General features: G+C 26.6%; 1 protein-coding gene across 3 annotated transcripts in view; it reads left to right on the forward strand.

Moving 5' to 3' along the window:
* The window catches only part of LOC111028601 (regulating synaptic membrane exocytosis protein 1), a 192,797-nt gene that overhangs the window by 142,760 nt on the left and 31,921 nt on the right, over positions 1-18,116 (forward strand). For 2 of the 3 annotated variants that reach the window (XM_022307317.1, XM_022307316.1), the window contains exons 7-9: positions 4,016-4,202; positions 13,654-13,839; positions 16,144-16,290. In XM_022307317.1, coding sequence (XP_022163009.1) covers positions 4,016-4,202; positions 13,654-13,839; positions 16,144-16,290 — 520 coding nt within the window. The remainder of the gene's footprint in view (positions 1-4,015; positions 4,203-13,653; positions 13,840-16,143; positions 16,291-18,116) is intronic. The other variant, XM_022307318.1, reaches the window with a different exon arrangement.

The following is an 18,116-nucleotide window of genomic DNA, read 5'->3' on the forward strand; positions in this document are numbered from 1 at the left end:
CATTTTTATACATATAGATTATATTACGAATTTAATAGGTCGCATATAATATGATGCTTACTCGGTAAATATTAATATCATCTATGTATATAAAACCGTACAGTCCGAGTCGTGATAAGTAGAAGGATGTTTAAGGACCAAACCGTATTTTTTAATCACTGCATAAATTGTTTTTTTTTTTTAAAATTATATTTAAAAACTTCGATAACGAATCTTAAAAGGTTCACCTCAGTCACCCAACCCGCGATTAAAAATTTAATAATATGCAATTCTGAGATAAGGTAATTGCATTATTTCGTTTAATTTGTTTTTGTTTTATCGTCTTGCATGTGAATCTACTATATTTGCTAAATTATTTTATTAAATTAATTTTTAATAAAAATATAAAAGGGACATATAAAAAAAAAAAACGTTCCATACGGGATTTTAAAACTCAAGCAGTCCGAGTTTTTCCTTTTACCATTTATGTAAATACATTTACAGCAGCTGCAATGTAAAACCAAAAAGGACCTTTTTATATATAAAAAAAATACTTTTAAAAATAAATCATGTTCTCATTTATATTATATTAAATATTTAAAATATGAGGCTTTTGTCAATTTAAAAATTATTACATTTTAAGTTCAAGTTCAATACTCTTAATTTAAAATCATAGCATATAAATATATAATAAACAGTGAACATAGTCATAACTCATAATTACTAAACATTCCTTTTCATTGAATACCAAATTTAAAAAGAATGAATTAATGGTAAAAAAAATTTGTTGGTGATATTTTAACATTTTCTTACAATGCTTACCAAATATTATTCTCTTGGCTTTAGAAATCAACGATCTTTAACCCAAATAAAATTGGTAAAAAATGTTATTTTCAAATGAGGAAATATTTTTATTACCATGCATGTTGTAATCTGCAGAATAAACTGATAGTAAATAAGTATACATTTCACTACATTAGATTTAAAAGGATCTATTCACAATGGGTCACGAGGAAAAAAAAATGTGTTCGACCAACGCGCTCGTTAAAATAATCGTGAGGATACAGGTTGCTTAAACCTAAATCATTGGAAAGAATATGGCCATGCTTGCGTTACGGTTGAATCGTTTATTAAGACGGGTCAGTTTTATATTTGAATTGATTTTTTCAACCCTTTCCTCGTCATGATGGATACTACAACGTGTCTTAGCTTTATTGATTTAATAATAAAAACCATTTTAACGAAATATAATAATATAAATATGAACTAAACAAGAACAACTGTTTCTGTAGTCACAGCTTTCATTTCTATTTTATTGACTGGTTATAGAATGTATTTTTTTTTATCTGAAATTACCTTTTCTTTTTCAAATGGTTGATTTTTACATTATGGTATTCAGATAGTTAAATATATATCAACATATTTGTATCTCATTATTAACTCATTGTTTTTTGTGTATTATTTATATTATTCTACCCTATTTGGAAACTAATAAAATTCCGACTTTTGAACTCATTCCTGATATAAAACATAAGAAAGGCAAAATGTATTTTAACACTATAAAAATATAAAATATCGGGTGAAATAACAGTGAACAAATCTCTGAAAAATTATCAAAATTATGTTTCAACCACAGAACCAGCAATCTGTGAAAATAGAACCTTCATATTATTTTAATACGTAATTCTTAATTTAAAAGAAATAATCAATATTTTGTCATTGAAAGAAAAAGAGAAAATGGATTTCATCTACAACAATGTATCAAAGAATTATCAATAATGATAAGAGATTAATTATTTTTTAAATTTTATCACCGGGCTTTAATATTATGATTGTCGGTAGGTTTGAAAGAATAGAAGTCAGAAATCAACCATAAAAAACGCTTTTTGTTTTTAAATCGATAAAAAGCATAACTTAAAAATGTGTGGTATACGTGGGTGGACACAAAACTCATTCCAAAATTGTGTCTCCATTATACTATATTTCAACTTTATACAAGATTATAAATTATATTTCAAGAGAATTTTGGCTACTGTATAAGTCAATCTGTATTATACTGCAATCCCATTTTTATTTTTTATAATAGAATTCCAATAATTATAATATATTACTACCCACCTTTATATTCAAATTTAATTTCAAATATTTTAATTGAATTGCTTAGTGCTTTTATGGGATCATATGAAAATATTAATTTTGAAAAATGTTTTAATTCAAATTGTTGTGAAAATTGCTTACCGACTTCTCTTTAATATACTTCAATTGATACAATGAAAGATTATGAGAATTTTTTATTTTAAAGTTTTTTTGGCCTAGTGAAATTGTTTTATCGACATCATAGAAAAACAACTTAAACAAAATCGAAAATCTCAAACGACTGTAAATACGAGTAGCTTAAAAAAAAATCAAGAACATTCGGAAAACAATTTCAAGTAACTGAGGTTATTCACTTTGTAATTGCAATGAAATAAGAAAACCGTTTGATGAGAAATATTTATTTCATGGCTTAATATCCAATGTCTAATGTCATAAACATTTATCTTCAAACTTTCATTTAAATTTAATGTGATAGTCCAGTAAACTCTTTTGTAAATTATAGATTGATAAACGTATTAAGAATCTGTATTGACTTTAGAAATCATAGGTATAGAAAAACATATTTTTATGATTTTTTAACTACGTACCAATACAAAGTAATTTGGATATGTTCACTTCAAAATTCTAACTTCAAACACCCATTACAAAAAATTAACATAATAGTGAGCATAATTTTAATTCCTTTACTAGTAACTTACGAGGATCCTTCTATTAATTTTTCAAGCTTTTTGACTGATAGAAACATTTTAATTTACAATTATTATAAAACAATTAAAAAAAAAATAACCATGTGTATTAAATACTAATATAAACTTTTGTTGAAAATTGCATATATCTATAGTTGTTAATTTTTGAGTTTCATCACAAAAAAAAATAGATTTTGTCGAAAACTGGTTTCACGTATAAATTCATGTTTTTCCATAATTTTTTTGTTGTTTTGTTAGGTTTTATAACATTTAAAAAAAATATATCTACCATAATTGTGTATCCATTATCCTTGGTATCACAAAAGTTCTTTAATATTCATAAAAAAATAACATAACTAAATATGGTGGACACTGTACGTTAGTTAAGCCAACCTTTTATTTTGTGGTCGATAAAAGTATATTCATAATGTACACGTGAAAAAACCATCAGTGGGCACATTAATTACCCAGTCGTTGTGATATAAATACAATATAGCTCAGAAAAAATAATGTACAGAGAAATCTGAGAATCGATTACTCAAAATAAATTGTTCTTTATAGCAAAAATCAATAAAAAAAAAAAAATATCTTATATCATCAACCATGCAAAATCATAATATTTTACTATACTATACATGCAAACAGATTCTGTACGGTTTTACATTATATTATTTAATATGGTACTAAGTAGGTAATTTTATTTTAACAATAATTAATGTATTCTGCGTGATATTTAATTTAAAATGTATACGTATTTAAACAATTATTCGTTTTCTTGACATCTAGAGATGAAAATAATAAATAACAATTTGAGACAATTAATTATAAAACAAACTTGTAAAAATGTTTAAAAAAAGACAGTATTTCTTAGCATAATTTTTATTTGAACTATTTTATAATAATTTAGAATGGTGACATTTATTTTAAATGTATTGCCCTCATCATTGTTTTCTTTCTAATTTCCTTAGAGTGTATGTATTATGTAATGACATTATACACTGTATTATTAATAGATTTTATTTTTTTAAATTGATTGTCTCAAAATGTTTATCATATTATGTTTTATGATTGTATATTATCTAGACCGACCTATATCATGTGTCATATTTTCCGGGTTATCTACTATGTACTCTGTTTTAAAACAAATAACGATAATTTACTAAATATAAAATAACCTATGACAGTTTAATACATGACATACTATATATTATGCACAGAAATTAACTTTTACGTATTGATATCGATATTTGCAGGCTGCAGCTGCATTGAAAGTAGGCGATAGGAGCCGTATCACGGACGACAAACTGTGGAACAGGGACACAGGACTCAGACAGAAACGAGGATCTGCCGGCGCAGTAGTTGGCCAAAGTACGAATCAAACGCAGCCCACAGTATTTCGGTTTGACACTCGCCGAGAATCAAAAATATCCATACCTGCCGGTAAAGTATAAATTTAGTTGCACATAGAGTATCATTAGGTTCAATGAGAGTTTAAACCAAACCATTTGTTCAAATAATAACAATAAACAAGCTTGACTCTGAAAACAAAATGAAAACACTTAAACAGGTTATGTGGCTAATCGTCACGCATTGATCATCTACCACTTCATTTTTTTATAGTGTATTTATTTAAATTACGACTTAATGAGGTTTATAAGTATATTTAAAGATCTTATATTCCTACCCTTACAAATATTTTATACCACAAGGGTTGTCCTGTGGTAATACAAATAAATTGATTTGTTTCAATTGTGAACTATAGTAAAACACCCTTTAATAATCCGTTAAAAAGATACACTTTTTTGAATATCTGATGCATCTAAAGTCGAACGATTACATTCCGAGTAGTTATGCGGTGTGCTTAGTAAAGATAATAGTCCACAACAATAGGCCAAGAAGATTTTAAAAGTGACTCAATTCAATTGTTAGGTATACGTATCACATACTATTAATTATATATCTTAAACTTTAAAACAGGGGCTCTAACTTGTAAATAATTTAAACTTAATTACTGAATAAAATACAATATTATTCTGTTATACGGCTAATATAAATGCCTGCAAATCGAGTAACTAGTCAATATTTAAATCAGTATCACACTTAAAGATGGGTTTCTTTAAAAAGTATTTGAATTATTTCACTATTTGAAGAAAAGGTAGATAGTTAATTTACCATAGGATATCGATATTATTATACAATAAAAAAATATGTAATAGCTACAACCATAAGAACATATTATACAATTGCCATTAGGAACGAAATACGGTACAAGATATACAAGTACAAGAGCTGGGGCAGAATTGAATGTTAATATTGTTGATATGTTTAACTATTTAAAGGTCCTTAGGCAAGTTAAACTTATATTATATTACCAATAATTAGCACGAATGTAGTTTCATTTTATAATTTCAACTTTAATTTATAAAAAAAAAAAATAGCCTAATTTAGTCCTACTCATGTCATAGTACCTCCGCTGGGAGGCCTCTAAATTCGGTCTAATCTGTCGTTATTTATTTTTATTTTATTTTTTATTTCAACTAATTCATCAATTATTCTTATTGTTCTATTTTATATTGTAACAGATTGAATAAAAAATCCTTTAATTACAAAAAAAAAAATTTATAAAATAAGTGGGGCATGTATTTACCTTACATAAATTATGATAGATATGTCACATGACTAAATTAAAATAATAGGTAGTGCTATAATAATTACTAATTTTTAAATTCAAATTATATATTTTACTAGGTAGGTGAACATTTTGTATATTCTTTCAAATTTCGCATTAATACCATTATAAAACGTTATAGGTGTACATATAATATAGGTACATGAGAAGTTGTATGAGCGATATTAGGATTAATAGACCGACAAAAACAAAACGGTATATTGAATAGATTTTGTGCTGAATTCTTGGTAAGGGCATAAAAGTTTCAGATCGTTGAGACATTCTCAAGAATGAACAAACATCGGATATGGTAGACTGAATAAGGTTGCTAAGCAATACAAGTTCCTATAGAAAACCGAATTTCTATTTGAATACTTTGTACCTTCATAGTTCATATTATAATCATGCCTGGATGATTTTTATATTTTAATTATTTTATTTTTTTATATTTAGATAAATGGTAATACTCTAATAGTTATTTAAGTCAAAACATAAACACCTAAATAATTCATTTTTCCTTTAACAAATTAATGGTTAATTTACATTTAGGTTGACTTAAGAATGGTTTATTGTATTTCAAAGAATGAATGATACAACATTAATTTGTTTAATGTATAGTTAGTTATAAGTTCAATTATTCGAATAATTCTGTATTAATATTAATATTATATAATCACTAAACGTCATAACTAATTTTTTTTTAAATTTTAATAAATCCATGGCAACAGTTGTGATCATTGAATGCAATTTACAAGCTTAAATTTCACACAGAAAATAGATATTATAGGAGTGTAATTATGTACAAAATGATAGTATAAATACTAGGTAGGAACCTACTTATTACTTGAATACTGCATGATACGATATGGATGTTTTTTTTTTTATCTTATTGAGTAGATCGAATGCGAAGATAAATTTTATTAAATTTGAAATAAGGTTTGGATCCAGGTTTATTGATGCACTGAACATTTCCGAATGGTTGTTAACTATTAATATTACGTTAAACAAAAGATAATTTTCATTTCAACACCACTCCCCCTACAACAAAGTACCAAACGGATCAAATTTGCTACCATAAACCACTCTCAAAGCTATACAATTTTAAAATTTTAACTTTCTTGAAATATGAAGACAGACACAAAGATAAAAAAACCATACATTATTGTAAAATTAGATTTTTTCTTAGATTGTTGTACTCAAAAGCTAAAAGTACATAATACATAATATCTTAAAATGGCTATGTTCTTTAAATTTTCAACAATTGAATATTGAACAATACGAACCTAGGTTTACTTATTAGCTTTTTGTACCGATATGTCAAAATTTCAAAAGCAAAATAACACATTATCTAATTTGTTTGTATATACTCTAAAGTATAATATTACATGTACACAAAAGTTGTATCGCTATCACTTCCCAAATTTCTGAAAAAAAAAAACAAAATGTATGGTAAATTGACGGTATACTTTTAGAAGATATTGAATTTCAATTTCAGCTATGTTATTTGAAACTCTGAACTATGATTATAATTTATTACCGATAAAATACAATTTTGTTTATAAAGGTACCTACTTCAATTGTCGTTAGTTTAAACTTTTAAATAAAACAAAAATGAATTTAAAAATATTTCAATTTTGTTTTTTACTAAACTTACTTTTACTACTACCTTACATTCTTTAATTGCATTGTTCAAGGTTATTAGTATCAGATTAGATGTTAGATAAAGAAATAATGTGCACTGTTAACTTTACTGTCGACTAACATTGTGCTGGTCTTCGAAGAAGATTGAAAGGTGAATGCTTGATGGTTTTAGGTCTCACCTCTATGATCGATGACGTATGGCTAAAAATTTAGTGCTTCCATCATAACCATTGTAAATATTTAGATAATATAGAATAAAGGAGACCGTTTTGTCCCGATGAAGTTAAGGTAGAAAGTGAAAGTATCGCATTGATTGGCCATCCTTATTATATCATGAATAATATTCACACCTGTCGCCTATTTATAGTGGATGCAATCATGAAAACCTACAAAATTCTGTCTCTGCTAATTTTTATTTAGATGAATATAAATTTAACACCTAACGGTATCAGTTATGACAGAGTTTAAAAACAATATTATCATAGTAATAATAATAATATAGGCTATTTTAAGAATTGTCAAGGATTTAATATTCTTCAAATACAGTATTTATGAATATTAATGTGTTGAGGTAGTATTCGATTACAATTTTGTTTCAATCAAAATGTATTTACAATAAGTTACATTTGTATAGTACCCACTAACATTAGACTCTAGAAGACGTTCACAATGATCTTTTATTGTTTTCTCTAGATCGCAAGATTTTAGTTATTTCACTAATTTGACATAATATCTAAAATATCAACAATTTTAATTTATGTGCATTTTATGAATTATGTGATTTAACATGTATATTTAGATGACAGCTTCTTCTTCTTCTTAACTTTAAGCACCATCAAAAATTAGGTTCTTGAAAATTACCCTTATTAGTTATTATCAAATGTATATTTTTTTTGTATTCAATATCTAAAATTTTAAATAATGTATTTATTATTATGTATTAATTCGTCACAACACATACATGGATCGAAATATCTACTTAAATCTCTACTGAATATTTTCCCTTACAGAGAACTATTAACGATGATATCTTTGAAATCGTGCCTTGAATATGCGTAACGTCTTATCGTTAGAACTTAGAATAGTTATTATCCTTTAAATAATGAAGTTTTAATATTATCTTCCGTCAAATCTCCTGCTGCCTCCGCGATGTTCATTGTAGTTTTCGTCACATATTTTAATTTGAAGATTTATTATTTCCACAGAAGTCTTAATATTGTAACACATAGGTATTTCATTTCAATATTCAATAATTTAAAAAATGGTTTTCGTTCTTGAAAACTGCAGTACTTATATTAATAAAATAATATTGTATCTACTTATACAAAATACATTAATTTCGCATACGAATCTTCTATAATAAGAAAAAAAAATGTTTATCTAAATTTTCTTTATATCCTCATATTTATATATAATATAGGTAGTACGCATATATTAATTGAGTCTGCAGGCCAATAACTCTTAAGAACTACAAAAAGTTTTTTTTTTATTAAACGTAACTGTTATGGATTTACCAGTCTTTCTTGTATTTGTGTTTAATACATGCCATTAGTTTGCTGGGTTAAACTAGAATATTGATTACAGTTATTTAGAATTCAGTTCAACTAGGTCAAATAAAATGTCCCGGAAATGCACAAAAAAAAGTTTTTTCATTGAATAGAATTATAACTTATTATGAACAATGTCTTGTGCGATATTGAAATTGAACCTGAAAAACATAAGCTACGTTCACCAAATTCTCAACAATACTAGACAATATGCGTATTATGGGCACATTTAATTTTTTACACTCTAGTATTCATCACGTTTATTAGACTTAACTTATGATAGTTTATATTTTTTATGTATAATGGTCCTAAACATTATTAAATATCTTCATTGAAGTACACAGGCTGAAATCTTGTATTTGCACCATGAATGATAATACGGTCGAAATGTTCAACCGGATTAGTTTACTTTTTCATTTCAGTCTTCTCTTACTTTTACTGGTTTTAAAAATGAACGTTTATCGTCACCAATAATAATATTTATAATAATGCTATGGTATCCGTGGTCTTCTTCGGGTCCCAATAACTTATTATAACACAGTATATTATGTTAATATTATGATGGGTGGTTTTAAACTAAGGCCTTGTTTGGTAAATACTCGGACACTGATACAATAATACTAGAGTCATTTGCAGTCATTGTCTTTGAGACACTATTTAGATACTATTGTGTCTGACACGTGAACCTGGCCAAATTCTGGTTAGTAAATAATATATACAGAGCCACACATATTCAGCGTGGCTTCTCACAACAAGTCTAAGGTTATTTTAGGTTTTCAACACTCGAATAATTGGCGTGCGTGGTCATATAGTAGTGGAGAGCAGTTTACAACCTCTATAATGTATAAACGTAGGTACCTTTTTCAACGAAGATAAGAGCTGGGTCAAAGTTTTTACTGTATTATTGCGTTTTATTTTTTGTTGCCCCTTCACAAATATATTATGTAGCTGCACAACGTATATTTGGGCGCGGTTCGAGTAGTTAATGCCCGTGTAATAATGATACTATGTTAAATGAAACTATAATATAATAACGGTAATAATTATGAAAACTAGCGGGTATGCGACGTGTTAATTAATCTTTTTATCGCAAATAATGAGATATGTATTATTACCGACTAAATAAATCAATATTTATTTTACATGTATCAGTGCGTACCTGAGACATTATTATTAGCACCCTCTGCTACGCTTGAACGAGTTATTTTTGGTCCATTGATCATATTATGATACTAAAATGTCTATTTTAAAAATATTTATTATTTCTTCATACTACCGATACAATATAGTCACAACTCTAGTAATTTGCGTTCTGATGAATCCTAGTGTATATCTAAAGTACATATTGTTTTAGTGTAATTTGAATAATATGCTAATCGTGCGAACGCGAGAACTTGAAAGATCACGGACTAATATGATTGTTAATACAAGCATCGGCTTTAATTAGATGCAAATGTTAGGAGATTATTTTATTGAATAATCAACATAAAAATTATTTATTCAACAAGTTGCCTTCTAAAAGGAATATAGTATCATATATTATGGCAGGGGATATAACACAATTATTGCGTGTCATTCGAAAACATGTCACTTGACCCATATGTCGTCACGCCTGCGGGCTCGATATTTTTATTCGGTTTTGTTAAGGGAAACGTTTTTGACCCTACTTTCAAAGTTTCTGAGTTCATCTGACAAACTCGTATCATCATCTATTAAATCGCAAATAAACAAAACTAAACATGAAATTTAGATCCAAAGTCACGGACTATCAATTAGACGAGTATTTTATTGCATGTTGGGTGCATAAGTTTTCCAAGAAGTTTAAAACTACAGTAAGTTATAGCTTATAAACGCATTGCATGCTTTCTTAATTTCCTATTAGATCTGTTTGAATAATGTGACTATTCAGGTTTGAATTCAGAAGAGTTTTCCATATCAACTATTGATAGTCCAACGATTTAAACGCTTTTTTCCCTCGACAACAAAATACTATCATGTGCAATATACAATATACATTCATATTAATATGATAAATGTATGTCACTGTATAAGTACGAATACTGGAGGAAACCTTCCTTTAACCTGCAAAACCTTTAATTTACATACTTATATTTTTTGGTAAATTGTAAGACATTTAAATTAATTCAGTTAAACATTGAAATAGTGTTGTATTTTGGGCTTGTGCAAATGATATATTGAAAATCTCAGGATAAAAATATATTATGGTTAAAATACAAACTATAAAAAAAATTGGATCAAAAACCAAATTTTAACTGCGTTTTTAATTGGGTACATTTTTTTATTCTATATTATTTATTATAAGAGAAGACAGTCTGACAGCCTGTATGAATAAGTATTTTGTATGGTATTATTGCCATTAAAGTAGTTAATTTAATTATAAAATATTAGTAACACAGTTGGTTGAATTAATTTTTGCCTAAAATTCTATTTGAAAACTCCATATTGCATGTATATAATATAACAATATATATTTTAAAGGTTTCAAATAGTTACGAATAGTATTTTTAAATTACAATAAAATAACTAAAATCGTATTCATTGTATAAATAAATATAATCTCATCCAAATGTTAACATAAAATATCTTTATCGAAAACTGTGTTTATATATTTTAGATTTTTTGGTTACAGCATGAATAACTGTAAGAAAATCTTTTTTAAATATTTAACTATTAATTTTTTTTTCACTTTAAATTTCGTGTAGTGATCATGAGATCATGAGCATAGTTTTATTACACATTTTTCGGCGTTGTAAACTCCGTAAACAAGTTTCACTTCAAAAATCGGAAGTTCGTATTATTAAGATTTTTGAACTACGATTAAAGTAAGATATATATAAAATTATATTACATTTTCAACGTTTTACCCTAAAGAAAAAATATTATTAACAGTTATAGAAAAAAACTAAAAAAGTTAATATGTTTTGAAAATTGTTTCATGAATAGAAAATGCAAATATAGACATTTGGTGAAAATTTCAAGTGTCTACAGTTATTCTTTTTGAACTTCAACAAAATAAGAAAATCGTTCGACAAGAAATTGTTAATTTGCGGTTGAATATCCAATGTAGTAAAACTTTGAACTTCAAACGACCACAAAAAATTAATGTGACTTTTTGGTAAACTTTTTTTGTTAAAGATAGAAAAACTTATAATACATTTCATGTTGCATTTTCAAATCTTTAAAACGAAAAGAACATTTTTTATGAATTCAACTTAAAATAATTTGCTAAATTCTATCTAAATTTCGTTCCAAATTTAAGCGCTCATAAAAAAAATGTAAATTTTCACATTTACTAGGAACTTGCACCATACAATGTCAAAGTTTTGTGACCGATGAATTTTTTTTATTGACAATAATTAAATATAAACTAATAAGAACCGTAAATCTTATCCCTATAAATTTCAAAATGAAACAAGATATTTTTTAAATTTATAGAAAATGAGTACATAAAAGCGCAGTGTAATTTTCATGTATGTACGATTATTTTGTTTTTTAGTTACATCAAAAGGTTTTGGTCACTGGCGTAAAATTTTCAGTTTTTCCTTAATTGTTTGGCTTTTATCGATTCTTACTTTAAAAATTACTGTAGTTTTTCCTAATTAACCTCTCAAATAGACCAACTGGATTCACTCGGGGATTTACTTTCTCACCAAACAATATACTGAAGTTGAAAATAACAGCATTATTTCGACTACTTTTCGTGTTCTAATGTATACATAAAAAAAAAAAAACACTTAGCATTGTAAAATTAATACATTAATCGCTCCGTTCAGAATATAAAACAATCTTATAATAACTGTTGAATACACACAAACCTTATAAAAACATGTTATTATAAAAATTCAGTTTCAATGTATGTCCATTACAATATTATAATACCTCGAATAATCAACATTTAATTTTTCTTTAAATTTTTTAGGATGTTTCAACTGGATATCTTCCCTAATCGTATTATTCATTTCATTCTTACTTGTCACCTATAAAACCTACTTATTATACTATGAACATGTATAGATTGTAGATGCCTTCAAATAAATAAAAAAAATTTAAATAAATTTAAACGTTTTAAGTCACCGGTAGTATTTATTATTTAAATTATATTATTTAATTTTTTTAATTATTTATATTTATTAATGAAATATAACAATATTAAATTAGAACAACTTTCAAATAGATATTTGTTTTACTTTCTTTGTATTTGATTTGGACATTATTTTAATAACTTAAAAAATTTACTTTAACCATAATAGATAGCTTATTCTAATTCAATTTCTCATTTCTAAACGCTTGAATAATAATCTCTACAACTAAAATCATTTGGTATATTATTTTATATATCCTAGAAATTAACGACAATTGGTAAAATTCCGTTTTTAGAACATAGGATTCACTAATATTTATATTGTTACTGTAACACAAATATAATATATTATACAATATTCATGATGGGATGAATTTTTGTTTCAAAAATTAAAATTATTATTTATTGCTCACACTTAGAACTTTGGGTTGGAAATTATTGTATTTAATGAAATTATATAAAAAAAACTTTCCTCCGTTGTTCGTATGCTTGTTGAAATTATTGTTAATGTTAAACAATAAATTCTCATTTATTTTTATCACCGAATAAAAAGTACAATATTTTAATTAAGTTTTTGAACCATGTTTTAGAACATTGTCTTAATTTTAATCAATACATAAACTAATAAAAACAGTTTCTCAATCTTCCATTTTAATAAGCATTTTATTTTAACCATACTATAGTCGTTAATTTTCGATATCTGTATGGTAGCACATAAATATTTGAAATGTAATATCTTATTCCTAATATTCATATATAATGTTGATCAAACCAAAACAATATAAAACATATTATAGTATATTTTACAACAAACAAATAAATAAATAATTAATTTAGTTAACATTACGGTTAGGTTATATCATTATAGTTTTATAAATGATTGATTGAGATGGTTGAATTTTAATGCTTGAAAACCACATATATATATAATAGATGATTCTACGGATGATCCTGACGACGCGGAAAATCGTTGGAGGAGAGGAGCACGGGGTGCTGTGCAAAGGGTAAGAAGAAAGTCCAGGGTGCAAAAACAGCATAGCTATGACGATGATATGAAGCCCGGCGTTGGGCAACAAGGAGGACAGGGTGTCACTTCGACTTTGACTGCTGAGGGACAAGGTAATGATTTTCGTGGTTAACCGTGTGATTGTTCTTCATTCTATTTCAACAATTCTTCAATTAAGTAAATATAGGAGTAATAAGGGATGGCATAATAAACATTTTTATTTTATTATCTCGGATGAATATTCCATATCCCGATTAACGAAATAATTATAACCAAATAGGAATGAGGTTTATACTCATATAATATGATTTATTGCTGGATCTGGTTGATATATAATATTATGTTATATTACAGTCATCGTAATAAAGATTTAACCCTCAACTTTTTTTTTTGTATATTTAAGGTTAAATTTATGTCAGAGAGTAATTTTTTTCTTGCAAAAAGTGTACTTAAAAAACCATTTCTGTGTTTTATTGTACAAACATTTATAAATAAAACAAAGATTTGTTTTTACATCTTATAATAATGGGATATAAATATTTAATGTGTATGCAAAAACAGTTAAATAGTACAAATTTTATAACAAAAGATCCAAAAATAATATACGAGTGGAAATTTCTATACAAAACAAAAGACATAATTTCAAAAAAATAATGTATATAATTAAGTTTAAACAGAATTCTTGATAAAAGTATAGGTACCTACTGTATGAAATATATTCCCGTGATATTCAAATAAAATTATCACTTACCATAAAGAGACCTTGAGAAAAACACCGAAATGATCTTTAACATAGGGGAATCGGGAATTTCACTAGGCACCATGGATGTTATTTTTGTGTTGTAGGTAATAATAAATTTAAAAGCAATGATAAATCACTGCATGCAAAAAGTGGTTTTGAGCTAATCTTGGTTAAGAGAGCATCAGATTGGATTAATTTAATTCATCAACAATTCTTTATAGTTATTACTCATGGTTGTGGACATTTTTAAATGAAATGACTTTCAAAAATTAATTAATAGAGCCCATTTCCGATCGATGTAGTGACATCTCATGGTTTAATTCAAGTCTGAAATGTACAATTTATTATTACAAGGTTTAAGAAATACTAGTCACTATGCAGGTCCATTATGTTATTTTTACCTTATACAATATGTACACTTTTATAAGTATATGCGAAATGATATTGTGTAATGTACATTTTGAAAATGTCGATTCTTGAGGTTTCATATACAATACTATATTATAATATGGTTATGTGTGTAATTTTATAATCTTACCCTAACTTTCATGTAAAATAATTGTTTTACTTATTAAGATATTATATTATTATAATAATGCTTCAAAGAACAATCGTTAAAAGGTTTAATCAATATTCTGTTCATGAATCTACGATATTTATTTTTTGTTTAATTATATTATTAAGTCTTTTAGTAATGTAAATTGTATGATTGAAGATTTAAAAGTTTGAATCTGTGGAAAAAGAAACATTTATTTGTAAATTCGTTCTCTTCCATCATAATAATATCGAAATACCTTTTTACACATTTTGCAATTGTACGGTACTAAATATTTTCATAAATTGTTTCAAAGCAGTCCCATTAAAACTATTAATCATTACTTCGACGAGAAATCAAAAGAAAAAAAAAACTAAAGAATAACTTTTACACCTTGACATTAGGATGCACGTCCATTGATGCGGCGTACCTTCACCAACTGATTAATAAATAAAAGTCGATCGTAAACATTTTGAAGCGTGAAAAGGATTTTAAGTTTTACATTTCAATGGGCTAGTGAGTCGCAAGTTGTAATTAACAATGCACTATATAATAATTAAACTTCGGGCCGTCCAGCGCGTTCATTTACTATCGCTATTTAATTGATAATTAAATATAGTGTGTTTCATTTAATAAATTAGGATGCTTAAAATAAATCATTATATTTTGTGCACATGACGTAGACTGAGAGAATAAAAACAATTTATCCGTTAATATTGCGCTGCGCATTTTGCCCTCCGACATTGTAAGATAAACTATTGTTATCAATTTGGGAATAATTAAAAAAAATATGACCTATATATTTTTAACTGCTAATTTCTATAGATATTTCATTTAATTCAAATTCAATGTGTTGTTTTCACGAATTTAAAAAGTATTTGGTAAATTACGTCATGATGGGTTTTATAGTGCCTTGTAAAATAAAAATATAACAGACCCGTTTGTGTCGGCTGTTATAATTACACACGTTTAAAACGGTTTCATGGGTGTGTATTATTATATAGACATTATATGAGTATTTTAATGCTTACCTCTAACCGTCAAACTATGATGACTATCTAAATATATTAAACAATATATTATGTTATAAGAATATTATTACAATGATTATTGAGGTTCAATCGATCGTTTTGTTCGCAGCTCAACTGCCGAGACGAGCATCAGCGTACGACGTTTATCAAAACCGCGTGGATCAGCAGCAGGGTTCGTCGCCGGCGAGTCGGAGGTCCAGTTTCCGGATACAGCAAGACGATGACGTAAGCAGTGGTGGCGGTGTGCAGCAAAAAGGTAAAAATATACCATTGTTACGACTTACGACCGGAACCTCGCGCGCGTGTACTTCCGGGTGTTATTATATCATTATAATTATGTATTTCGAACGGCCATTAAAGGCGAGTATTGTATAAACTGGAGTGGTGGAGGGTTGTATACCGCGTGATTATTGGAATTATGCAAATTAAGCAGATAATAAACCCCCATAACTTTTATCCGTCTAAAACACGCCAGACCCTTTTCACCATTGCTAATTTTATACCCCACCTCGCGAGGATTTCCAATGATATGTGTTATGTGTGATATGTGTAATATTATGCATTTTAGATATTGTGCAAACAATGACATTATTATATTCACCAAGAAAACATTTGCAAATTTATAATGGTTTTAAATCCTTGATGATATTTTGGCAAACTATAATACACGATTATACGTCAAGATTAAACTTTAAACATATTTAATACAATGTTCCATTTGTTTACAAATATAATATTATTATAATATACCTATTCGATAGGTCAATTAAGTCATAAACCATGCGCTAATATTGCTAGTAACTGATGATTTGTGATGTGATCTAAAATTATTAGAATTAGAGAGATATTTTTCAGTTATCTAGTAAATGTATTTTTTTACTGGGTAAATTGGGCCATTGTTTTTAAAATATAGGCTACATGTAAATTTTAAGATTCATTAACATTATCTGGTGGAAACCACAAACTAGAATAGCTTATTTTAAAATGGAAAAGAAGACGTTAGGCTGAGGAATCCAACAAATTGCAGTTCCAATGTATTTGATTATGATTTTTTAAATAAACAACAAAATTAGTTTTAACTTAACTAAGTTAAGTGCTATTGTATTGGCATCTAATACATATTTAATAGTATAGTTTATATTATATTTAAATTTATATTTATTTAAATACATTAATTAAGATAAACAAACATGATTATGTCACAGTTATAGCGATGATGTCTTAAACATTTTAGTACTAAAGGCAACGCAATCGAAATATACATACATTACAAATAATGTTTATAAGTGTAATTAAAAAAAATATATAATCCCAATTAAATATATTGAACTTTAATTTTTGGAAACAATGTAGGACTTACCTACTTACTAAAAGACGAAATAAAATACAGTAGTAAATTCGTATTTATTAATTATTTACTCACTCGTTGTAAACATTAGAAGAAGAATATAGTAAAGCCAAACAATTTCTCTTCCTAGAGGGCGTTGATTCGAATCCAATTTTTGATGTTATGGGCTCATATAGTGGGACTTTTATGACGATACGTGATTAAAATACTTGTAGATATATTATAAACATCATAATTACTTTACTTAATATCATACACAATAATATGATTTTACAGTGTGAAAATTATTATGTCATTGTACTACTTTTTTTTTTCAATTATGAATCGATAATATGGAATTTCGAAAAAAGGCGTCTTTCTCTATTTTTCACAGGTAATTATTTTATAACAATTTCAAAATGTTCAAGCACAAAGTGGCGCCAATAGCAAGATCAAATTTATTTGATATTTTTTATACCATTGTTATGAAAAAATGTTTAGTTATCATTACATATTATTATAACTAAAATAACATTGAAACAAGATTAAAAATATTTTTATAAATACTAATGTCAATAATATATCAATTGTTATTTATCATAATTTTACAAACAAAATTATATTATCATATTCGATAACAATCTTTAAAAAGTATGTAATTTATTGAAATATTGACACTACTGCTACTATATTGCATAACCATTACGCCGTGTTAAACCATGTACTTATTACATATTATATTCAATTACACTAAA

The sequence above is a fragment of the Myzus persicae genome, unplaced genomic scaffold (assembly GCF_001856785.1).
Source record: "Myzus persicae strain clone G006 unplaced genomic scaffold, MPER_G0061.0, whole genome shotgun sequence".
Classification (NCBI taxonomy): domain Eukaryota; kingdom Metazoa; phylum Arthropoda; class Insecta; order Hemiptera; family Aphididae; genus Myzus; species Myzus persicae.